Source organism: Phocoena phocoena, chromosome 4 (assembly GCF_963924675.1).
Source record: "Phocoena phocoena chromosome 4, mPhoPho1.1, whole genome shotgun sequence".
NCBI lineage: Eukaryota > Metazoa > Chordata > Mammalia > Artiodactyla > Phocoenidae > Phocoena > Phocoena phocoena.
Genome location: NC_089222.1, coordinates 113,568,949 through 113,596,252, shown reverse-complemented (window position 1 = coordinate 113,596,252; position 27,304 = coordinate 113,568,949). Strand labels below are relative to the sequence as shown.

At 32.7% G+C, this 27,304-nt stretch overlaps 1 protein-coding gene across 1 annotated transcript in view; it reads right to left on the bottom strand.

Moving 5' to 3' along the window:
• Nucleotides 1–25,310, bottom strand: part of ROBO1 (roundabout guidance receptor 1) — a 946,213-nt gene extending 920,903 nt beyond the window's left edge. Inside the window, exon 1 of the mRNA XM_065876055.1 lies at nt 25,172–25,310. Within this exon, the coding sequence (XP_065732127.1) occupies nt 25,172–25,259 (88 nt within the window). The 5' untranslated portion in view covers nt 25,260–25,310. The remainder of the gene's footprint in view (nt 1–25,171) is intronic.
• Between the last annotated feature and the right edge of the window lie 1,994 nt (nt 25,311–27,304).

Sequence of the window (27,304 nt, the reverse complement as noted above, 5' to 3'; positions counted from 1 at the left end):
AGTAAGATTTCCTGCAATAAGAAATATCTGAGCTTAGTCTTGTGACAATGGGGGCGTGCATAAGGTTTTCTAGGCAGAGCATCAGCTTATGGGAAGCCCTAGAAGTAAGAAACATAAAGTTGGGATTGAGGGCTTTCGCCAGTGTACTGCTGTTGAGGCTCAGACTGAAGGCAAGAGTGAAAGGTGAGGATATAGATTTAAACATAGGTGAGATCAGGACACTGTAAGCCACGCTGTGGATGGTAAATATTATCCCTGAGGTTCCAGCAGGCCAGTAAGTGATTTTGAACAGGAAAGTAACTTGGTCGGATTTATAGTTTTAGAAGACTGCTTGTGACATTGTTTGGAGAATGAGTTGAAGTTAAACAAGACAGATGGCAGGTTGCAGTAAATCCAAGTAAGAAAGGATGAAAGACTAAAGCAAATACACAACACAGTGAACAAAGAGATTTGGACCATTATGTTCAACAGCAGCTAGATGAAGACTGCAGCGAGGCAGCATAATACAAATCACTGGGTTTAGAAGAATCCCACTTGTCTACTAGACATAAAATGCCTGAGGTGAGAAGAAAGGGGTAGACGGAAGAGAGCACAAGGATAATTCCTATCATCTCAGGGTTATTTGTTGATCTCCTGAGGACAAACGTCATTTCTACACGATTAGAATTAATAACCCTTAGGTGAAAACTGGCTTTATTTCTTAACTTCCCAATCTAAAGTTTATACATGTGGCCTCCATAGATAAACTCAGCCATTAATCTTTATCCTTTGACAAATGGCTACTTCTTGTCAAAAGGCTCAATGACAAAGGTCAGAGGCCAAAATGCTCTCTCTGGATATAGTCTCTGAACTATGTCATGCACTGTTGTCATGAGATGTCACTTAACCATAAGTAAAACTTACTTTTGCCACTTTGGTGTACCTAAAATCATTCCCATCTTTAATGTGGCAAACATTCCACATATGTACATATATGCATGCACACAAAAGGAGTAAAAAAGAAAAAGAAAAAGAAATAGCACAGGAGAAAACACAAAGATTTGAGTATTAACTATTTTTTCTTGTATATATCATTTAAAGATCATCTGCCAAAGGGTATTATACCTTTCTCTGTCCTGATGCTCAGGTGAGATTTAGCTTGAAATATGTCCAAGAGAACAAATTAAGACTAGAAGAATGCTTTTCTGAGTTGAGGGATAAATATGTTCAGTGAATATTCAGTTTTATTAAATAGTAATGAGATGCAACCAAAACAGTCACGCAATCAAAACGACAGCATGTTGTTCCAACAGATTACTGAATTGGTTATTTTTAACTTGCCACATTTATTTCTCATTGGTTTTCTCAATATAATGTTGTAAGTAAACAACTCCACATTTACACTGAAGTTTTCTTACTAATATAAGGTGATATTCATTTCAAAAAGCAGGCCAAACAAAAAAGCAAACTTCCAGTGGGTTTTGCCCTTCCCACGTACCTCAAATAGTTTATTTTTTGTTGTTGTTTTTGTTTTTTGCGGTACACGGGCCTCTCACTGCTGTGGCTTCTCCCGTTGCGGAGCACAGGCTCCAGACGCGCAGGCTCAGCGACGATGGCTCACGGGCCCAGCCGCTCCGCGTCATGTGGGATCTTCCCGGACCGGGGCACGAACCCGTGTCCCCTGCATCGGGGGGCGGACTCTCAACCACTGCGCCACCAGGGAAGCCCCAAATAGTTTATTTTTATACAAATATCTGTAGCAGATGGTGATAAGTGAAACATTTGAAGAAATTCAGTTTAAAAATAGCAAAGTTATAAAAGTGTTTGAGATTGTATTTCCAGTATCCTATTTATTTCATCAGTATGTGGTATCTAGTGGTTCAGACACTTTTCCTTGGGAATACCTATGTGGCTAGAGTGAATTACTATACTTACTGTCAGAATATGATCGTCTATGGGCAAGAGATTGTGCCTGGACATTTCATATCCTTTTCTTTTTGGCATTGCTTATTTTGTCCTATTGTAACTCCCTTCTACTTGTAGCACACAAGCCTGATCTTGAAAAGTATAAAATAAATTAAATAAAACTGACACCAGGAAGTTTCATAAAAATGATGCAGATAATTAGATCATGGTTTCTAAAGAAAAGAGATGAATGTCAACTATAAATGGTGTAATGTACTCAGAAATACCTCAAAAAGCAAATCCATCCATTTACGCCTACTGCCTCGCTTTTGCTTCAGTGTTTATTGCTTACACCTTTGTTGATAGTAATTTATTCTTTTGGCATTGAAGGTCATTTTGGTGGTAAGTGTGCTTATGCCAAATGGGGTTTTACTATCTTCATTCAAAAAATAGCTAGGCTTGTCACAGACTTTTGTAAATATAATGCAAATTAAAGAATAGAGGGGAAAAATTGTAAAAATCAGTAAAATCTGTTAAGATATCCAGGAAGAAAGAAAGTGCTGTTTGCAGTTTAGAGCTTAATTATAAAACTTAAAAAATCCATCGTAGAAAATGAAGTTATTTTTGTTCATGTTATAAAATTACTTAAATTTCATATATTGCACAGTATATCAGGGAGCCAAATTTGGACAATTTTACATAAAAACATTTCATGTCAAAGTAAAATAAATAAATTAAGCTTACACTTAAATTTTTGCAAAAGAGTAGAATTTAAAGTGATTTAGTAACATTTATTATTCTTTTCTGCCTTAAACATTAGTTAAAAGATTCAGATTTTTGCTAAAAAATGCCTAACAAATGGAAGTAGGTTTGTCTTGATATGACAACATTTTAAAAATTAAGATTTACTTTATGAACATTTATTCCATAATATAGATCTTAGAAAATTAATACTGAATTTTGAAATAAAAATTATTCAGTGGAATGTCATTCTAAAGATAGACATGAGACAGAAAAAATGAAAACTGGTAAGAATTTGCAAGGACTCCGGTTCCATAGTAAACACTCTTTAAGTGGAAAATTGTTCTTATGTATAATTATAAAATTCAGGTAGAACAACATGGATAAAGGAAAATTGAAAAAATATTTTTTTTCTGCAATATTTCATGTGAAATAGCACACTTCTAGTAGAAATCTGAGGTTTTTGTGGTGAACTAATTCTGCCAAATTTCCCTTTACTCAGAAGAGTGTAGGCCATCCCTGGTGTAGCTCAGAGCATGTGGATTTTCAGTATCAAGCATGGTTCACTGCAGTGCATGATACTGTACCTCTTTTAGGAAACAGTAATCATATGGCATTCTGTGATCTGCTGTGTTCTGCTACTGGTTACATAAATAAAGTTGAGAGGTCATTTCCACCATAAATTTCTGTGTGTCAGAAATTTTCAGTCAAAAGAAAATATGTAATGGAGGGTGGAAAGCCAAAGTCAAACACAAATTATCCACCAAGGTGATCTTTTATATATTTAATGCTGGTCAGTTTAATTGTGAAACTGCAAAGACTGTATCAAAAATTATTTATGTCATAATTTTGTAAATGTATAATATGTGCTTTCAGAAAGCATGTATTAAGATGCCTTTGTACAAAGAAAAATTTTTTAAAATCTTTTGTTGGTTAAAAACATGCTGCTTTGTGTAAGAGTGCAAATTCATTTAAAATATATTGCCAGAGATTTGATAACATTGATATATTAGTAAACTACCTGAATATTTCATGCTTTTAAATTTCAAAACTAAAGATATTTATCCAGTGATATTAGTCTGCATGTAGAAGAAGAATGCCCTGATAATATATCTGATGGCAAGCATAGCCAGTGGGATACAATTCATAGCATTACCTAGTATAGGTTTCTTTCAGGTTTTTAAGTAAATTTTCAGTAACGATGAAAAAGGAGTTGTCAAGTAAAATGCTAGCACACAAATTTCAAGTTGCTAAAAATAATCATTAGGTTCATATGAATGTATTTATGCTCCATAATATTTTTATATGAATGGCAATCAACACTAATTCCTATAGAAAACTGTAGAACTTTAATGACAGAGTTGGCATCAACTACAAAAAAATTAACTGCTAGAAGGGACTGAAAAGTTCTATTTTCAAGTCCTAGAGTCCAGCCTATCAAGATACTGGGTTAGAATCACTGTTAATGGTAGAGAAGAGCATTGCACAGGTATCTTGTTCACCACCAAGAACGGGAAACTTGAGAGGCGTATAAGTGCAGTGGGATGAAGCACAGGTTCGGATATCAGAGAAAACTGATTACATTTTACTACTCCATCTTTTCTACATGTGATCTAGGCAAGTGACATATTGTTTGACATATTGTCTTAATGAACCATAATCAAATGATCTCTCTCCATTTACAAGTCTTCAAACAATTAGAAAGTGAAAAAGTTGGATTTGCTGATTGTTGACGCCTGAACTTCATTTTCAGCCTTGACTAATCCATAAAGTTTTTTCACCTCTGTTTTCTACATGAAGAAAAGCAGACCAACTGCATAACATTTTTCTAATTTTAGCTCTTTATTTCTCTCTGTCTCATCATTGAATAAATAAGGGGTCCATGAATCAACTTTAGGGCAATCTCTCATCCTCCAGAAATTATATATAAAACAGTAAAAGTTCATGCCTGCATGCCCTCTGTTCTGGGAGAAAAAAAACCCAGCTTCCAGAATTTACATAGACTCGACCCCTTCCCAAAAGGGGAAAAGTTGAAATGACTTGCCATGTCACAGTGCAAAAGTAAACTTTATTGCAAATGAAGCAACTGACAAAGGATTTATCTCCAAAATTTACAAGCAGCTCAATAACAAAAAAAACAAACAACCCAATACAAAAATGGGCAGAAGACCTAAATAGACATTTCTCCAAAGAAGATATACAGATTGCCAACAAACACATAAAAGAATGCTCAACGTCATTAATCATTAGAGAAATGCAAATCAAAACTACAATGAGATATCATCTCACACCAGTCAGAATGGCCATCATCAAAAAATCTAGAAACAATAAATGCTGGAGAGGGTGTGGAGAAAAGGGATCACTCTTGCACTGCTGGTGGGAATGTGAATTGGTTCAGCCACTATGGAGAACAGTATGGAGGTTCCTTAAAAAACTACAAATAGAATTACCATATGACCCAGCAATCCCACTACTGGGCATATACCCTGAGAAACCCAAAATTCCAAAAGAGTCATGTACCAAAATGTTCATTGCAGCTCTATTTACAATAGCTCGGAGATGGAAACAACCTAAGTGCCCATCATCGGATGAATGGATAAAGAAGATGTGGCACATATATACAATGGAATATTACTCAGCCTTAAAAAGAAATGAAATTGAGCTATTTGTAATGAGATGGATAGACCTAGAGTCTGTCATACAGAGTGAAGTAAGTCAGAAAGAAAAAGACAAATACCATATGCTAACACATATATATGGAATTTAAGAAAAACAAAATGTCATGAAGAACCTAGGGGTAAGACAGGAATAAAGATGCAAACCTACTGGAGAACGGACTTGAGGATATGTGGAGGGGGAAGGGTGAGCTGTGACAGGGCGAGAGAGAGTCATGGACATATACACACTAACAAACGTAGTAAAGTAGATAGCTAGTGGGCAGCAGCCGCATGGCACAGGGATATTGGCTCGATGCTTTGTGGCAGCCTGGAGGGGTGGGATAGGGAGGGTGGGAGGGAGGGAGATGCAAGAGGGAAGACATATGGGAACATATGTATATGTATAACTGATTCACTTTGTTATGGGGCAGAAACTAACACACCATTGTAAAGCAATTATACCCCAATAAAGATGTTAAAAAAAAAAAAGTAAACTTTAAATAATCCCAAATAGGGAATTGCTTTTTAAAGTAAAATAGTTATGAATATAGTATGTTACATTAATATTGTTTTATACTCTGAGTTTTAAAAACAGAAAGTCCAGCTACAATCTCAGAAAAGGAGTTTACAATCTACTTATAATTTTGTTATACTTTTATTGTATGTAATGTATTTAACTCAACTCTTTGGACAATATAACACATTAAGGGGAGCTAGGTGGGCTGCATACCTGGCTATTACCTCTTTTAGACGAATGTAGTATCACATTTAATTTTTAAATTTCTATTGGAGTATTGTTGATTTACAATGTTGTTAGTGTCTGCTGTACAGCAAAGTGAATCATTTATACATATAAATATACCTACTTTTTTTAGATTCTATTCCCATATAGGTCATTACAGAGTATTGAGTAGAGTTCCCTGTGCTATACAGTAGGTTCTTATTAGTCATCTATTTTATACAGGGTGTTATGTCAACCCCTATCTCCCAATAGTATCACATTTTATTAAATTTGCCCTTAATAGATTTGTGTTTGGAGATCCAAATTCTTCTCTTCCTTATTAACCAGGTTTACCCCCAACATTCCCTCCCTCTCTCTCTCTGTCTCTCTCTGTCTCTCTCTGTCTCTCTCTCTCTCTCTCTCTCTCACACACACACACACACACACACACTTAGTTATTTTTAAAGAAAAAAATGCATGTTGGGTCAGCTGGGCACCCTTTTGATCGAAGTGTTAATCAGATAGTTTACTTTGATTGGGTTATTTATTCAACCAAACCCCAAATAAATTTTAAACATGTTGATTTCTTTTGCTAACAATTTATTAAATGTATAGTCTCTCAAACTAATAAAAGTAATGCTGAATCAAAAGCATCTTTATTAAAACTACACACTAACATAAATTGAAAAAGTTTGGAGCTTAAGCCAGCAAATATAAAAGCACTATTAATAGCCTTTTATATCTATGCTGACAAGTGGTTAAACCATTAAAATTCTCATAGAATAATAATTCAATGTATACTATAGTCTTCAGTCATATTTTTCTATTTAAAAATTATGTTCTCTATATCCACAGTGAATTCAGTTACTGTATGAACTCAAGTCATATAAATGCACATGTTTCAATGTTTACATGTACACTATTTTGCCCAACACAGAGCACATTAATAAGGTGGTACAATTAAAAGTGAAATATGTCAATGCAATCAATGAAAGAACTGGTAAATATTAATAAGATCAAAGCAACTCACCTGAATGATCTCATGTAGATAGACACTTCCTGAAGCTTTGCTGTACCAGACTTCTGTGAGGTAAGCTGAAAGCTAAGGAAGCAGCCAAAAATGATGGCAACCACTCACCTCAACTACATAACTGCATAACTAGGTTCACTGTGTGAGTATCAATAGATGACCTATTCTCTATTACCTCCAGAAAACTGAACTACTATGTGAGTGTGTGAGTGTGTGTGTGTGTCTTGTGTGTCTGTGGGAGTGAAACTGATTGAAAATTACAGATAATAGGATTACGATTATAATGAGCAAAAACTATTTTCTAATTGCAGCTATTTTTACATCCATGCTTAGTCTCCCAAGAGAGAAAGTTTCCATTTTTCAATCAGAGTTATGATGTTAACAAACTGTGGATCACCAGAAGCACTCACATCATCAAATATTGATGGTCATAACACATCAAAAAAGCAAATGTTGACACTGACAAGTAACGCACAGACAAGAGGATACGACTAGCAGAGATCAGAGCATGTGTGTGTAAAATTAAAGGAAAACAATCTCATAAATTAAAATATTATGAAAAGGGTGAAAATAAACAACTGTAAAAATATGATAGTTAAAAGACAAAATGTATATAATGTGCATCACACATTGTTCTTGATTAAGAAAATGACTACATGATAATAATAAAATAATTATAGTCAGAATCAACACTGTGCTTTATATTAGTTTATAGTGTTCCTTACTACAACTTATTAGTACTAGTTTGTGCCTTATATTTAAAATTATACTAGTGATTATATTTAATTCACACTACCCTTTGAAAATATAATAAAGTGACTCATCTTTAGAATAATTTGAATCAAGGAAAATTTAGATTTGATTATTACAGTGCAAACCCATAATGAGTTACTTCTCTGGCCTTGAATAGAACTGAGTGATAACTGTCATTAGCATTCCTAGCTATAAATTAAAGAGGATTATAATAGTGCTGAAATAAAATCATTCAAGCAGAATTTCATTTCATAAACAGTACCACAAGCTGAGGACTAATATCACATGTATATTATTGTTATGTCTGCACTGTTGGGTGATAACGATTTTGACTGTAATTCATGGTGTGTTTTAGGTTGTAGAAGCAATAAAGTATTGATCTTCAGCATGTCCAGCCATTATTCAGATTAGATCAATTTATGAGATGCAATAAACTGTAAACGAGTGACCTTCCAAAGGCCAAAAGTAATTCCAAGGTAAAATCATCACATATCTAGGGCTCCAGATGAAACCTAAGTTACTAAAAGTCAGATATTGGAATAATATATAGTTTTGAGCTCAAATCATATAATAAGTTATTTGGAACCATTACTCTATAAATATAATATTAAATATGTTGCCAATGTTTGATAGCATGTGTAGAAAGTTAATAGAAATTTTAAAAACTTTTTCATAAATTATTTTTTATACATCTTTATTGGAGTATAATTGCTTCACAGTGCTGTGTTAGTTTCTGTTGTACAACAAAGTGAATCAGCCATATGCCTACATATATCCCCATATCCCCTCCCTCTTGAGCCTCCCTCCCACCCTCCCCATCTCACCCCTCTAGGTCATCGCAAAGTACTGAGCTGACCTCCCTGTACTATGCTGCTGCTTCCCACTAGCTATCTATTTTACCTTTGGTGGTGTAGATATGTCAATACTACTCTCACTTCACCCTCTACGTGTAAAAGAATGAAATTATAACACTCCCTAACACCATACATAAAAATAAACTCTAAATGGATTAAAGACCTTAATGTAAGACCAGACACTATAAAACTCTTAGAGGAAAACATAGGAAAAACACTTTTTGACATAAACCACAGCAAGATCTTTTTTGACCCACCTCCTAGAGTAATGAAAATAAAAACAAAAATAAACAAATGGGACCTACTGAAACTGAAAAGCTTTTGCACAGCAAAGGAAACCATAAACAAGACAAAAAGACAACACTCAGAATGGGAGAAAATATACAATTTTTTTAAGATAAAAACCTTTTTAAACTCAAACGCGTAAACAAACCTAATAAACACATCATTTAGTGCAACTCAGGTTCAAATAGTAAATTTATAAAAGGAATCAGTTTTCTAAAAATATGAAAATAAATGCCAAAGTTGATGTAGAAAAATACTACCATTACTTCATTTACAAAAATGGAAAAAATGGCAGTTAGTTTCAGAAAATAAAGTGATATTAATACTCCCTACATGTTTTGATTTAGTAAAAATTTCAGTTTAAATCGGTTCATTACACAGTAGACTACTTTGAATTATAATTAATTCACATGTTTATGTGATACATGCTCAATTATTAACCTCAATGGAAGGACAGTCTATTTGACTTACTTCTAGCAACAACACTATGATATCTGTGGACAAAAATTCATTGAATATTCTGGAAAATCATAGAAGTATTTTTGTAGGTTTTCCAAATTTAACATAATTTTCTGAGCCTTTTGTATTGATACCAGAGATTAAATGGCTCTATACAAGTTTGAAGAAAAAAGAGGTGGAATTGAAGAAATATATTTTAACATGATAATAGAATTGTGAAATAAATTGCACCACTCTAATTGTAACGACATTCTTGACGGAATAAGAAAATGATTTACGAAAATATGTCAATAGCATATGTTGAACATTAAAAAGCTTTATTAGCAATAATGTGATACCTCAAAAAGATTAAACATGCAATATTCAATGAAAAATCTTATTATGTGTCAGTATGTGTATTTATAATACACTCATAAAACAACCCTTTTTTGGTTAGATGAAACACATTAATTTCATCCATATAATCATAAATACTGAACAAAATATTTGTGACATAATTCTAGAAATGTTAAGTTATAGCTGTTTGACAAATATACTAACATTACTATGGTTGAATTTTTTTTAAAGGACTAAGAAAATACATGATTAGGTAATGAAAATTGTATGTAATGAAAATTTATTATCTATTTATAAAATTTTAGCTAAGACTATGCTGATTGCTTTTCTCTAAAGATAAGTTATTACATGGTATCTAAGGGAAAAAGCATGGCATTCTGAAATGAGACAATGCTATCCTAAATTAGTCATAAAGTATTTTATGGCATGTGTATATTATACTCTGAATTATAATATCCATTGCCCAGCTAAAGAAGAAGTAGTGAAACAAAAGAGTAAATGTTAGAAACACAAAAGTAGGCTTCTAAGCAAGAAAAACACAAATCAAGAAAATCCAGTTAAAAATCTGAAACATGATTTCCTTTTTTTCTCCTGGCAGGAAAGAGAGATTTAGTCCAGGGAGTCTTTCACCTTTCAACTTGCCTAATATACTGTGTAGACCATGTCCTATCCTACTCACAGTTAGATATACCAAACAAGATTGGGAAGATCCTGTGTCACATACCACCGGTGAGGTGGCAGAATGGACTGACATAGGATGAACAATATCATCATGAATTTTGGAGTCAGACAATCCAAGTCGGGTTCAAATCCTGGCTCTACTAATTGTTAAAATGGAATTAATTATCTTTCACAAAGATTTTTCAAAAATTAAATGAAATCAGTGCAGAGAAGAGCAAATAGTGAGTGCTCAGTGAATGGTATCCATTGATGATAAATGTATTATTAATTACTCAGGAATTAAAGACACAGTAAACTAGATATATTACAGTCTTTAATTACATTTATGATTAATTTGTAAAGTTTGTTTATAAAATTTATCCTCAATTACCAATGGCTAAACATTGTAACAATGAAGAGAGATTATTCATGTAAATAATTCTTTTGGAAAAATGCCACAAAGTTGTCATTTAATTAAATTATCAATATGAAATTATTGATAATTTAAAGAAAAATGACAAAATACCAACACATTCAATCAAATTTAGCTTTTAGCTTTCATTTCAGATAGTTATTTTTTTATTTCTGTAGACCACCCAATAATCTTAGTCACTTCATTAAAATTACCTTAAATTCCCACTAAATAACTTCCAAAATATCTTTTAATCAATCAGAAGCCAAGATATAATAATTAAACACCTATCTTACAGCAAATTCTACTCTATAAAAACCAGATGAAGAGCAACACATTGTCCAAATATGCTACATAATTGGTAATTGGTTTTGTTTGGTTAACTTACAGTGGAGATATAAAAGTAAATATAATATATTTATATTACATATATAATACATATATTACATATATAATACATATATTACATATATAATATATTTATATAATAAATATATAATGTTACATATATAGTGTAATATAACATATATAAAATATATTATGCAGGAACACTAAGCATGGAATGGGGACTATTCAGAGAAACCTGAGACAAATGGTCGCTTGTTTTCACTGAGTCCACAGATATTTTTTGTGCTAACAGCAGTGTATAAAAGATAAGCCTTTTTTCTTTTTCTTTCTTCTTTTTTCTAGGGTGGTTATGTTGGATCAGTTCTCATAAATTTTGTTGTCACATGACTTGGCTTCTCATGTAACTTGATATATTTATATAAAATAATGACATTTCTGGGTTCAATGTTTCATGATTTTACTATAGCATTTTCTATATTTTAACTGAATTGGTCAAACTAGTTCCTTTGATTCTAGTTTTACAAATAATTTGTTCATTTAGATACATTCTCTTCATCCATGTTACTATGTATCTGTTTTTGCGTTTTGTACACTAAACACTTTTCTCAGCCTTTATGGAAATTTGACAACTCTAGTAACTTTAACTAACTGTTCTAATTCATAATCACACTTTTACCTTAAATTTCACTTTTCTTCCTCTTTTAGTGGCCATTCAATTAAAACATATTATTAAGTTATTATCTAATTCTTATAACTAATAGAATCATATTATCTAATTCTTATAACTAATAGAATCATAAAAATTAAGTCAGTGGCAATTCTACCGATCAAATAATTATTGTAGTCATTTTACTTTTTATTATCTACTTTAATCAGACTGCATATATATATCAAATACCATGTTGTGTGTGGATCTGTGACTTTTACATCAATTAGACCACTCAGGTTTACCATATAATAAATTTAACTAAAAAAATGCCATTCTTGATAAATTAGAGTTTATTTCCCATCCATTAAAATCAAAGTGTATTATGATATACCACGAAAGTGAATCAAATTTTATTTCAATAATTGAACTCCTCGAAAACTCAGAATGGACTAAACACAAACAGTACATATTGATAAACAAAGTAAAACTAAATATTTACCTCCTACTAGACAGCAACTGACTAAACTTTTCCTTGGACAATTCTAGTCAACATTTTGATGTTTCATTATACGCTTCTCTAGTTTCTTTAGACTAGTGATTTTCAAATATTTTCTGCAATTAGTATATATTTTAATGTCTTTGTGTGCTTTTTAAAAAGAGAAAATGCAAAGAAATGCAAGCACAAATGGTATATGTTTATAGTTTTCTTGTAAAATACTTCACTGAAACAGTACAAAATTATGAAATTTCTTCTATCACCAAGACACCTAAGAAAATAAATGTTAACTTGTGGGCATTCTCTGTTTGTTTCATGCCATGCTTTCAAAAACTAGAATTTTTGGTGACATATTTGTAACTTTAAGATACTCATCATGCTAAATAATCCAGTAATAATTATAACAAAATCACCACTGTAGTCTAAAAATACGTCACAGTGTCCAATAAAAGCATTCACAATTGTCACATTTCCCTTTTTGCCCTGAGGCATTATGTTATGTTTGAGTAGAACTAATAGTTATGACTTAACATTCTTATATACTTACAAGCCAAATTCATACATATCCTGTTAAATTTGCATTCTTTGCTTTGATTTTTGTTGTAGTGAAGTTGTGTTACATCTGTTTGTCACAGCAAATTATAACTTCCTTACACTGCTTCATATTTTCTGCTCACTGAATACTGTATCTGACATTACACACTGCATAGTCTGTTGCGACATCCAAAAGGGGTTCAAAGCATTGCATAAGATCCACTATTCTGAAAAAGTGATTATTCTCACATCCATTATTCACATTGAAATCCACCTCTTTTAGGCCACGGTGTTTTCTCTTTTAATCCCTCCATGCTTCTGGAGCAACTCTCCAAACACTGTTGGTTTCAGTCATTGACATCATCATCTAGGCTCAGAGTTATCTGATAATCTTTCCCTCATCTATTTTACCTGTCCCCTTCATATTCCAAAAATTCACTAGCAATACATGCTTTTCAAATGATAGTAGCTACCATTTACTGAGTACCTTCTATGGATGAGATATTGTATTAGATACTTTATAGTCTTTATGTAATCTTTACAACCACACCTCAAGGTAAATATTGTATCCTTTAAAAAAACAAACAAGTAAACCAAAAAACCAGTCTGCAAGTTCCCCAAGTTCACACATTCCATACAGAATCCAAGTAAGCTTGACACTAAAGCTACTGCTTTTTTTTAATATCATCTAGCTTATTTACTATAATAAAGCAATCTGTTAAAATGACTGATTCCTACATATACTTGATAAAAGCTTACAAAAATGAAATAGGAAAAAAAGGGCAGCTCATCTTGAAAGAAGCAGCATGATACAGATAGTTAGAAAGTGAATTGAGAGAAAGATTAATGTTAAACCTTGTGGTTGAAACTTGAATAAACCATCTACCTTGTAATGATTAAAAAACAATTTCCAGACCTTCCCAGAGTGTGTGGAACTGCTTCCTGTGCATCCAGAGCACATTAATAAACACTTGACCCACATGAACTTGTTCTACCCAAATAACACTCCTGAATTTGCTCCCCTGTCTCCACTAAAACTACTAGTTTCTTAAACAAGTCTTTCCTTTTCACATAAATTGGCTCTGGTCTTTCTTTTCAAACTTAATTTTGTTTGTCCTGTATTCAGCTGCATTTAATATTTTAAAATGCCAAAAAATTATTTTGTGATAAGACAATCATTTCCAATTAATGTGTAAATTAAATTTTATGGTTATCTTGACAAAAATAACATTAATATTACCATTTTCACATATGATTCTGATTTCATATATCAATGCTACAGAAGATATTCTCTGCAATATCATTTCTTTACACTGAAAATATTACAAGGGGACTATATATTTAAAATACACTATCTTATGTAAAGCAGGGTAATGTCACATATTTAAAAGTTCTTACAAGAAAATCTAGGTGACTTTCGATTTGGCAATGGGTTTTTAGATACAACATCAAAAGCATGATCCCTAATTGAAAAAAATGATAAGTTGGACTTTATTAAAATTAAAAACTTCTGCTCTGTAAAAGACAGTGCTAGGAGAATAACTAGATAAGCCACAGACTGGGAGAAAACATTTGTAAAAGACACATCTGATAACAGACTGTTATCCAAAATATAAAAAGCACTCTTAAAAGTCAACAGTAATAAAGCAAACAGCTTGATTACAAAGTGGACAAATGATCTAAACAGACACCTCACTAAAAACAAACAAACAAACAAAAAAAGAAAACATGGCAAATAGGCATATGAAAACAGGCCCAACATCAGATGTTAATACTGAACAGCAAATTAAAGTAACAATCAGTTACCACAACACACCTATTAGAGTGGCTAAAATCCAGAACACGGACAACTCCAAATGCTGACAGGGAAATGGAGCAACACCAAACTCTCATTCATTGCTGGGGGGAAGGCAAAATGGTACATGGACAGTTTGGCATTTTCTTACAAAGCTAAACTTAGGTTTACCAGAAAAGTTCTTTGGTGGTGATGCTAAACATAGGATTCAATAAAATAAATTTTATTCCATTGGCAAATTGATTAAGTGAATATAATTAAATATAAGTTAATTACAGATTGATTAAAGAGTAACATTACTTTCTAATCAATATTAGCCAATTTTTAAATTATATCCACTATTTAACTGATGAATACTTAGCAACTACTCCTCTGTACATAATTAAGTTTTAGTATACTTTTGAAAGTATAGTATTATAAAGCTGTTCTTATTATTCAATTGACATTACTTAGAATCTCACAGACTTGTGGGAAAAGAGCACAGTATCAACTAAAGCTATTTTTTTTCTACCTAAGAACTTCTGTGAAAAAATTACACAGCCATGTTAATTAAGACATGTTATGTTAATTTCAGCGCTGTGCATATACTGCTTAGGAATTTTAAATCTCATGATAGTAGTAAGATCGCAAGTGAATAGGCTTAGTTTTCTGATGAATAGATTTCTAAACCTGAGAAAGACACTACATCTGGAAGAAACAAAAAATGAGCCTCTGAATGGATAAATTTTAATCACGCTTGCATTCTTATTATACTATTGTTTTCCTTTACGTTCACCAAGCTTGTGGCTTTAAAATAAGGATCTATTAAGAAGATCTGGGAACCAGCAAATATTTGTACCTTTACATAAAACAGCTTTGAGGAACATGAGGACTACGTCAGGCTCAGTTTCCCTCCATATATCATATTTCATTGGTTCGAAGTAATTTTTTTCTTATTTTGGTTCTAAATTTTTATAGTTGATGGCATCTTACAATAGCTATGAGCCAGACAGCAATTTTGATATGATTGTCATTGACTGTGATGTGAATCCTTTGTCGTAACTGCTCACATTGCTGTCATTCCAGTTAAGTTATGTGCATTATGGGGGATATACAAATTGAGTTTAACTATAATTTAAAATGTCTTCCACAATTCCTCTACAATTGAACATTGGTAGTAAACGTTATTGTTATTTGAGGCTTAGAAACAAAAATTCAGGTATAAATTCCACATTGTTGAGGAAGTATTTATTGTTGTAAAATGGCCACAAAACTATGGTTTTTTGTGAAACAAAAATTAAGCTACTTAATAAAGGAAGGAAGACATGCTTAGGTAGCACAAAGTGTCTGCTTCCTGAGATATTTCAAAAGGATTGTTTGTCACCACCAAACTAAAGGCAAGAGAAATTGGCTACTCCTTCAGAAGGGATGAAAGAATCTTCAAAGCATTAAGAGGTTGGTTTGATTAACGTATCACACAGAACTATCCTTAAGACATTGTGTCACGGCTTAATTGGTAGTTATATTTTTTCTTAGAGATACCACTGTCACCTTATATTTGGGGAAATTCAGTTTATTTAAAGAACATGAAATCAGCTATAAAATGTTAAAGAGAAGTAAGACTCTTCTGAAACTACCTAAAAACCACAATTTTCTCACCATATTAGAAAATAAAAATCCAAGAAAAGAAAAAATATGTGCAGTGGAAGATATAAGAGTGATTATACTCACAAAGTTATAAGAAAAATCTAGCACAGGGATTTTAGCTCAGGGCTTTGGGACAGCCTGGAGGGGTGGGATGGGGAGAGTGGGAGGGAGGGAGACGCAAGAGGGAAGACACATGGGAGCATATGTATATGTATAGCTGATTCACTTTGTTATAAAGCAAAAACTAACACACCATTGTAAAGCAATTATACCCCAATAAAGATGTTAAAAAAAAAAAAAAAAGAAAAATCTATGAGCCAGTGAGTAATGACACGTCATGAACAAAAACAACAACATAGGTTGTAGGGCCCCTACCCCCAGCTTATTGTAACAGTTATACCATGCTTATGACTCTGATTGAATTGCATGTCAAGCTATGAACCTATATTAGGTGAAACATTAAAGACCATTTAGATAGAAAAATGAGAAATTATTTCTATAGAATTATTTTCATATACAAATAATTCAGTCATTGGTATAGAAACCTCATACCAGTACCTTAGGAATTTAGAGAACAACTATTAACATAAATGGAAAAAATGTCATGTCATGATAAATTTTATATTACTTTTAAGAGGATAAAAATTATTTTTTAACCTCTATAGCAGTCTGTATGTATTAACCAGACCTATATGAATAATTCAGAATACACACAAATACTGCTTTATATGTACACCTGTGTTTAAATATATGTACCAAAATACAAATATTATATATGTATATATGCATGCATATACATACATGTATATTGTGACATTTATTTCTTATATATGCATGTATATATATAGTTATAATATGTTATATCATAAAATGTCATGTCTTTCAAAATTTGCAGTGTGGATTATATTTTAGGAAGAATGTCAGTTTTTTATACTTTCAAGGCCCACATGCCTTCAACTTTTTGTGTTGAATTATTTATATGTTCTTCTTAGTAGTCCAACATATCCATTTTATTTACTATTCAATCAACAAAAGAAATCATTTTCAAAGCAATTCTCCCATGTGAAAACATGACAGAGGCTGGGTATGTTCATACAACAAAGGACACAAGCGTGTCGACATAGGAAAGCTGCAAGTAAAGAGAAAGAATAAATGAATGCTCACTAGGCAATCTAGGGAAAATAGTTGAATGAATTAATGACAGTATCTCTGGCAAATAGAGAATCTTTTACAAAAGGTTTTCTCTACCCTCAGGCACAATTACAACAGCTGTACCATATAGCCTCTATCAGTCATAATCTAGAACAGAGCCTCTTTCTATTAACCAGGCAATAGAGGAGCAAAAATTACTTAGACTAGTCCATATGAGGCACTCTGTTGGCTGCAATGCATTCTGATGGCTTAATTAAGTGAAGCATGGGGCACATGGGGTTTTTCAAGCCAGGTTCATCACAAAGGCCATATCATCAAAGCAGAATGGTCCTGGGCTCTACAGCTAGATTACAAAGATGAGCTTCTTCACTGAGTGTCTTGCAGCTAACAGGGCCTGTTAGTTTGCTTCCATCTACTTAAGCAATTAGATGAAGTCTTACACTAGTAGACCAAGGCTAATGAAGAGCCATGGAATTGAGTACAGCTGGCAATTCCTCTCTTAATTAACGTCTCATCTGTAACTGAGTGATGTTCTTTAGAAAGTAAGGAATGCATTTTATTTTTTTCTTTAAGTATTTCTTCTTTTTAGAGACTTGACACTTCTATTGATAAGGTTTCCAATCCTATTTAACACCCACAGCATGTGTTATAAACAAAAAGTAAACAAAGATCACATCACGATGCCAAATGACATGTAATCTAAGAATTTAAAAAATGTGTTTGTGTCCGTGAAGGAATATGAGGGAAAAGCCTGAGAAACACAATTACACTGAGAGACTAAATCATGTGTACTAGATATTTTAACAATGATTTACTCCATAATTTGATTGTATTACTGATCTTTTGAACACTAAGTTTAACTTGGTTAATTGTCCAGAAAAGTTTGAATGGCATTAATATCCATAAAAGAGATAATAGCAAATAATACATATATGAATATATATATGAATGGTGACTTTAAATCACATTATAAATTCATACTGAATTTAAATCCAGCAAACCACATACAGCAAATATTGGCTCTAAAACCAAATGGAAGTATGCTATTACCCAAATATTTTTTCTACTTGATCTTGTAAAAAAATTATATATTGTAAATCATCAAACAATAAATACATAAAATCAAATCACAGTGTACCATGCCGTGCCTTCCTAATTTCATTAATGATGTCACCATGGCCTACCCTCCAACAATGAATCTTGGGGTCATTCTTGATGCCTTGCTCTCATTCTCCCTCCACTTCCCATCATCACTCAGTTTTTCTGACTCTATATCCTACACATTTTTCCAAACCTATCCCTTTCCTATCTCTGTTGTCCCATGGATAGTGAGGTGTCTGCTGTATTTTTTAGCAACCTCTTCCTCTTGTTAATTTATTCATTTATCAAGAAACATTCCAATAATTTCTATGTACTACTTACATTTTTAGGTATTCATAATACTTTTGCAAATCTCCAACAGTGTTTTCTTCTCTTCTATCATAATGATAATTTACAATTAGAAAATTAGGTGTGTAACTGATTTTTATTATTTTTCCTCCACAGAGAAAGAGAAAGGAAGAAGATACCAAGACTATCTTCATTTCCATCTCCTCCAACCTTACAACAGTACCGTGCCGTATTAGATGTCAAATAAATATTTGTTGAATTAATAAATAAAAAAATAGAAGAAAGAATTTGATGCACCACATTTCCACTAAATTACAGTTTAAAAAAATCTTACTAGGCTACTCCCCACCTTTAACTCTCTCATTGGCTCCTTTTTGACCAGAGTTTACATTTAAAGCTGCTTAGCTTAGTATACAAGACTCCTCAAGATTTGAACTTCAAATTACTCTCTCGACTCATCTCCAAACATCCCTTAATATGCAATTTTCCTTTCTACCAAGCCAAACAAGGGTTCTCACAGTCATCATAGCTGTGTCTCTTGGCACAAGCCTGAGATTTTCTTTCCTACTCACTCCTTTTCAACCAGACAGAACTCCTAAAACTCAAGTATCTAGCCCATAGTAGATGCTTAATAAATGCTAACTTTCCAATGGACTCTTACCTTCCTGTTCACCTGCTCCATGAAGACTTCCATGTACTCCTCAAGTTGTTGCTGTACAGAACCTCATCCTTCCTTACAGGACATGTCTGTTTTCCCTCAGTGGCACTTGTAATTAGCTACTATCCCACTACAACCATATAGCACAGACCAGGCCAGTGACACTCATTTATAAATAATAATGAGATTATTATCAATGTTAGTAAGAACAACTCCATACAGAAAATCCTCTCAGTGTCCCAAATTCTTTGATCGTTGTATCTATAATTCAGATACAAATAACACAAGGTAATTCTGACATTCTTTCTGAGGAGTAAACTGACATAGGGAGAGATTAAGTTATTGACCAAAGTAACACAACTAAGGTATAGAAGAGATGTGGTTCAAATATAGCTATTTTGAACCAGAAGCCACCTTTTCTCCACTAAGACCTTCTGATAATCTTGATGTTTCCTGAGTAGTCTTTCTTTCCCTTCCTTCCTTCCTTTCTTCTTTTCTTGGTATGTGTGGGTTCTTTAAGATTTTTGTAAAAATTAAATTCCAAGAAGTAACATTCAGAAAATATCTGGTTTCTTTTATTGTATGATTTTCTTCTAGCTTTCTATAATGCTTATAGAAATGTGTAAAACTAAATTTTTATTGTAAGTCATTTGTAGTGAATATTGTTTCTAGATATCATATTTAGGCATAAGTCATGAATTAATACTTTGTCTTTTCATGGTCCTTAACAGAACTGACTTACCTACTAGACACAATGATACAGTGTCAGCTAACAATACAGTTGGGGTTCATGAAAATACTTTAGTTCATTTTAAAATCAAAAGAAGAAAATAAACATTTATAGCCAAAGATTATATTCATGTTGATGCTAACACAATTTTAAAATATAATGCTTTATATTATCTCATAGCAAAAAACCCAGAAAGGCAGAAGTACCCATTAGTCATAATGCAACCCTGATTCTTAGTCCTTTTATACAGAAAATTTGCATAATTGATACATTTTTCTAATTTGGATATAAATTCCCAGCCACTTAATGTCTGAGTCAATAGTTTATTAAGACTTGGACAAAGTTTAGGAAAAATTATACCCATTAGGGAAAACTAAGTTAGAATCCTGTAAAGTCATTTTTAATTATACAGGTTAATTTTCACTGATCTATTCATTTGTTCAGTGGCTTTTTTCTTGAGCTATTGACTTTCAAAATTATATTTTTGAAACTGTAAATATTATTATGAGACAAAAATAGCAAGAAACGTAAGTAAAAGCAAGGCAAAATAAAACAGCAGTAGCCTTAAATCTGCTCCCCAAATCCCTGCAATATATAAATGTCTTCAAATACTTTCACCTCTTTCTAAAGGAAATCGTTCCTATATACTATGTAGTTTTGAATGTATTCAACTATTTCTTATATCAACCTAAACTTTTGTCAAAAGCTGTAGTTCTTAAATTTTCTGGGTATTACATTAATTGGGGATATTTGTAAAACTGCAGGTTCCTGGGCTCTGAAACCAGGCTCTCTGTTTCAGAGATTCTATCATTGGCCCTTGGAAACTTTATTTTTAATAAACATTCAAAGTGTTTCTGAAAAAAAAAATCACGGAAGACATGTTGAGAAACACTTCTCTCGTCATACAGATTTATTACGTAGCATTTATAATCAAATCATATTTTTAATAGTAAAAACTCTACCAATGCATAATTGGAAGAGTTAAATAACATTTGAAAGTACTTTTAAACCTAAATATTATATTCTAATAGAAGAAACAAGTAACCTTGTAAATGTTTTAAATTAATTGATCAATGTCTGAATAGTCAGTGCAATTTTTTAAAAAACAAACTGCCTATGAACAAGCAACACTATAGTTTCTAAGTGATATGCATTTTTCTTATCACTGCTCATGGCTACTGTGCTTACAGAAACTAATCACAACTATTGAAAAAAAATTTCTGTGGATAAAACCCTTTGTAGAATGCATATATGCAATATTATTAGTTAAATAAATTTGGCAAATAATGAAAGAAATGTTTAAAGAGTCTATCACATTTCAATTTCAGAAATTTACTTTCGATTTTTTTTTGGATAGCAGATCTTAAAAATTTGAAATAATTCCTCAAATCTATTCAAAATCTGTTAGGCATGTAAAAAATAAATCACAAAAATTAGGAATATATGAGGATTGTACACAGATACTTCCTATTATTTCTAGAATTTTACATAAAGAATACTTTTGTTAAAATGTACAGCTTATCTGTGGATGATGATTCAAACCCAGATAACACTTAGCTCCTTGCAATTACCTTCCTTTGGATAAAGCAGCAAGGTACTGAAGTGGTGGGATGGGTGGGGAGGGTAAGCAGTAAGTCATTTCAGACAATTTCACACTCAAGGCTTGTTGACATGAAGCAGGGCAAAGGAAATAACCCTGTCAGCTCCTGCATCTTTAATGAGGGACAGTGCTGCTACACATTCAGAGAAAAGAGAGGGAAAAATAAATTACATTTAACTTAAAAGGGGGTTGTTGGATTTATTCAAACAAATGCAACCTTGTATGCTTCCCCATCCCCACATATTGCCATTTAAAATCTTACAATATACAGCTAGAATTCAACATTTTTTTTTACCATCGATGTTCTTCAAATTTTCAATTCAATCCACTATGTGTGAAATGTATACTTTTAAAACATATCCTTTAACATTTATCTTTTATTGTCTTTCTGACATCTGTTGCAATCAGAGGTAGATGTTTAAAATGGAAAGATAGGTAACTGTCAGATTTCTTTGTAGCAGATTAGATAAAGATGTGGCCTAGCCCAGATACAGCATGCCTCAAAGATAACCACAGCTGGTTTAAGAGTACTTTATATGTGAATAAGAGATGAGGAAAATTGACAAGATGAGCATCTAACAGTGGTTTTACTACAGAGCCTTTAATGAGCTCTATATGCAACGAAAGCTACAACTCACATGGTTGGAGAGGCTCAATCATTCCTAGAATTCACTTCTTAATTATTCCTTTTCTCTTAAAAAGGATCTACTTTGCACCAACAAGAGAATTTCTTCATTTAAAATGTACAAGTAATTTCTAGCCATCTCCCTAATATACCAACCACTTCACATACAATATTGTAAAACATAACAGCAGTTTTAAAAATGTATTATACAGGGGAACAAAATAGAAAATAAACAAAGGAAGTGGGTAATCCATCAATTCAAGCATTGTTTTAATATTTAATTACACCAAGTAACCACATCACAGTTTGACTGAAAACCTCTTTATTATTGTGGTAATAAAATAACCTACATTACAATGGTTATCTTCATTGCTCCCTATTTGGTACCCTGAGGCATCTTGTTCTGGTAGATTCTCTGCTAATAACTCACCATGTTCTATAGATCATATATTGCTCCTTAGTTTTTTAGAAACATGGTACATTTATTTTTTTAATTATCTGACTTTTGAGATAAATTTCTGATGAAGGAGGATATTCTTTCCTCAAGGGAAAGAGCAGAAGTAAATCAGCTGAATGAGAAACTATGTTTTTGAAAAAGTCGCTAATATTTGATCTACCTGTCTTTGATATTCTGAGCTATGCTAAACTCAGTCCAGGTCAAGGGCCTCTACTGAACATAATAAAGCTGGAACAGCAACAACAGAAAGAATGAGGATCTCACTTCATTCTGAGATTAATGTGAAGGAGAAGAGATTCTGAGGCTGATGACTCCTTTTAGCAGGTTTTCTAAGGTCCTTAGCCTGAAACCAATGCTCCCGGATAGAAGGCAGTTATGAAAATGACTTCCACTCCGCAGATGTTCCTTTTGAAAAGCTAACAGCATATTTCTTTTGACAGGTAAATTGCTTTGAAATAATTCTTGAACTCTGGCCCTGAACAGGAAGGGCATTTAGCTTTATAAGTCCCATTTTTGGGTACCCTTATTTCTTTTCAAGGTGTTGCCTCAAAATGGGCCCCAAGTTACTAATCCGTATGACATATTTTTGCTAACTGCTAACCAATTGATCACCTATGTACCTAATCTACATACTGCATTAAGCAATAAATTCATGTATTTTAAGTTCTCTTTAGTCTTAAAATGCTTGCATGTCAGATAGCAATTGCAGAGTTTTGACAAATTTTGGAACCAAATGTTCAAGTTGATATGTCTTCTCTGAAATTATACAGTATCTTCTTGAATGAAAAGGTAACTTTGTTTTCCACAGATAAACCTTACATCCCTACCACACACTGTATGCACACATTCCTTCTTCCATATATCTAGATAAGTAAAGATGATTCAAACCACACTTGACCATTTTGAGATTTGATTACCTTCTCAAGAACTAGATCATGGACTGAATTTGTTGACCTGGAGCAGTTATGAGCTGGCAAGGCAGTTTAAGGACAATTACACCTAAACCCCCAAAACTATATCTATATCTAAAACTGTAGTCACAGTTTCCAAAACACTTTCATATAACCTCTTTATCCTGATGATCTGAAAGACAATGAACTACTTTGTACGTATATTTGCATTTTTCATATAATCAAAAATGCTTAACATTTTTTCATATTGTCATTTTTTGATATTGGGTTCATTCATTCATTTTAATAAATAGTCAACAGAGTAGTGGTAAGAGAATAGAATGTAGGAACAGGTTAAAATTAAAAACTTGTGGTAATTTCAGAGTGTTAACCTAATATAGTACAAAGCAGCTAAATTAACTCTGTTACAACAGATTTAAAATTTTCTATATACTACCACCCTATGGAAATGTTTTTAACAGATCTAAACATACTTTTTGTTCACAACTCCCTTATCTTCTAAATAAAATGTCAACCCAACAGAGGAAAAAATTCAAGCCCCAAGATTATTTGAAAATCCTGATTTGTGTGTGGATACACATAAGTTACAAATAGTTGCTGAATATTAAAATACAACAATAAAATAAATAAAAATCAAGCTTCACATTTTGGTTTAACAAAACACCAAATACCATTCTTTTATGAATAACTTGGCTAAATTATGACGATATATTAAATATATTAAAGTTAACTACAATTTTCCCATAGTTTTAACTAAGAGGAGAGTTGAAATTACATTGTGATTAGTGTATCAACATATTTTTCTATTTTCCTCTACCATAACATGGGATTTAGTCAATTTCCTATAAAAGACTTTAAGCAAAGCTTTGTACAGCACCATTAATGAAATTATGACGTCAAGGAACCAGATTTCTAACATCACCAAAAACAACAGTAACCACGGCAGCAACAGAGCAGCATGTTGCATTTTTATTCTGACCTTGTTCAGCCTGTGAATTAGCATGTCACTACTCCAAAGGAATTTCAGTTTTAAATATTTTACTTTTTTTGAAGTCCCTTTTCCATGGTACTAACATGCATTATGACTTTGCTCTTCTTTTTGTTACCCATTTTTTCCTATTACAATTATTCTTGCACTTAATATAGTAACTTCTTACATGTCTCGGTAATGGTGATTTTTTCTGAATTTTCTCAGTTTCTCTAGGGAATTAATAAAATGCTCTGTATTCAAGAATAATATTTAATCCCTGAAATTTATCAGCACACATACTTAAGAAACCATTCACAAAGACTTACAAGGTCTAAAGAAAATGAACAAATTCAATTTACAACACAGACAATAAAAAATGAATTTAAAGCAAAGAACGAATACGGATCAAGGTTTGATGAAACAAATGCATGGCACTTACCTGGAATAAGCTGTGCCAGGAACAGGTGGCTTTTTGACAAGCTGAGGAGTGATATTATGACCAAAAAAGGAGCATGTTTCCATTTCATCTTTGTCCCTTCCTTGCATTACACCCAGCCAGTGATACAGATATGTTTTATCTGCAAGAAAAAAATCAACAGAATTTTTTTAATGTTGAGATAAAGACAATATTAAAAATATTTTGTGAAAAATCACAGTACAAATGCATTTAAAATGTCATCTTTCAAAATGATAAAACAAATAGTTAAAATGAATATAACTTAACACAAAGTATATTTTAGGATATACATTTTGAACAAATGTAGTATTTATTAATTTTGAAAATTCCTTTCAATGAGATATAAACAGCAAATGATTCTTTGGTTTTCTCTATCCTTTAGGGGATGACAGTTTCTGATTTCCCACTAATTGAGTTAGAATGCTCTCATCAGGTCTAGAAAACCCGATGGTTATTCATTTACTAAATAAATATTTACAGACTGTTTATACGGAGCCAGTCACTATGCTACTTTGGGGACACAGCAGAAAAAAAATAAAAACTAAATTCTTTCTTCATTCACGTACATAAGAAATTTGAGGCCATTTTAGTTACATCTCTTTATAAACAGACTCAAAACAAAAAAACCCAAACAACTTTTGTAGCTGTTCTATTCTGAGAGGCACTGTGTATCAATCACAAAGGGCCCAAGAAACACAAGAAAGTGCCTTGTAGGCAAGAGAGTCTTCAGTCAACAAGGCCTTTGACAAGATGATGACTCTAACAATGGCAGAATAAAACTACAGGTGTTCAAGTAGATGACTGATCAGTTTTGCCTGGGAGGATTTGAGACAGGCTGGGACCTGGGACCCTTTGCTACAGTGTTGCAATGTTTGCACCTAGACAAAGAAAATACAAAGAAACTGTATGAGACTAAAAATAACTGTGTGCATGAGCAGTTGGGGCAAATTCTGGACAAAAGATACTGCCACTTTTTTTTTTTTTTTTGGCATTTGCCTTTACTTTATAAAAATACACGACTTAAATACATATGACACTCTCTATACAAGACATAAACAGCTGTTAGATACTGCCACTTTTGAAGAGCCCCAAGTAAACACAGGGACAAAAGCAGGGTGCTGTGCATGCCGCCTGTAGAAAATGCTCTTCAGAATTAGCAAACATAATAACCAAGTATCAAATTATATATAATATGTATATATAATGTGTGTGTGTATGTTTTTCCCCTAATAGTATATTGGTATATTCAGGAAACTTTAAGGGGAGCTGTCTACCTGGGTGATAGTTTGCCAGGCTATAATATGATCGAAAACTGAGAAGATAAAGACAGGTATGAGGAGTCAGTGTAGAGTTTAATGACAGATGATAATATGATCTAAATTACACTTGTCCTTATGTATCCACAGAGGATTAGTTCCAGGACATCCCACGGACACCAAAATTTGCAGATGCTCAAGTCCCTTATATAAAATGGCATAGTATTTTCATATAACGTACACACATGCTCTCCTATACTTTAAATCATCTCTAGATAACTTATAATATCTGATATAGTATAAATGCTATGTAAATAGTTTAAATACAATATAAATTCTTTGCAAATAGTTGCCAGTACACATCAAATTCAACTTTTGCTTTTTGGAACATTCTGGACTTTTTTTTCAAATATTTTTCATCCTTAGTTGAACCCAGAAATGAAGCCCACAGATATGGAGGATCAACTGTTATTTAGAAGATAACTCTGATGAGAAAGTGAAGGATAAAGTCATTCTGAGGAAAATTAGCACAGAGGCCATAATAATAGTGCAGAAAAGTATAATGAATGCTTACAAAGGACACTGGCAGAGGAAACGGAACAAATGGCTCGTAGGGAGGGTAGGGGGTAGGGAGGCACATAAGTGACACCAAACAAATATACTTTGCAAAACTTGGCAATTGATTAGATCTGGGAGATAGGAAGTGGAAGGACATTTATTCATCTACCCAAAAATACACACATAAATCTAGCACAATATACAATGTAATTCAGCCCCAAAGAAAAATAAAATTCTATCACTCATTTTTGTGGCTCTCAGAGTTCCAACTTGAAAAAAGGATGACTGACTTCATTCTGCC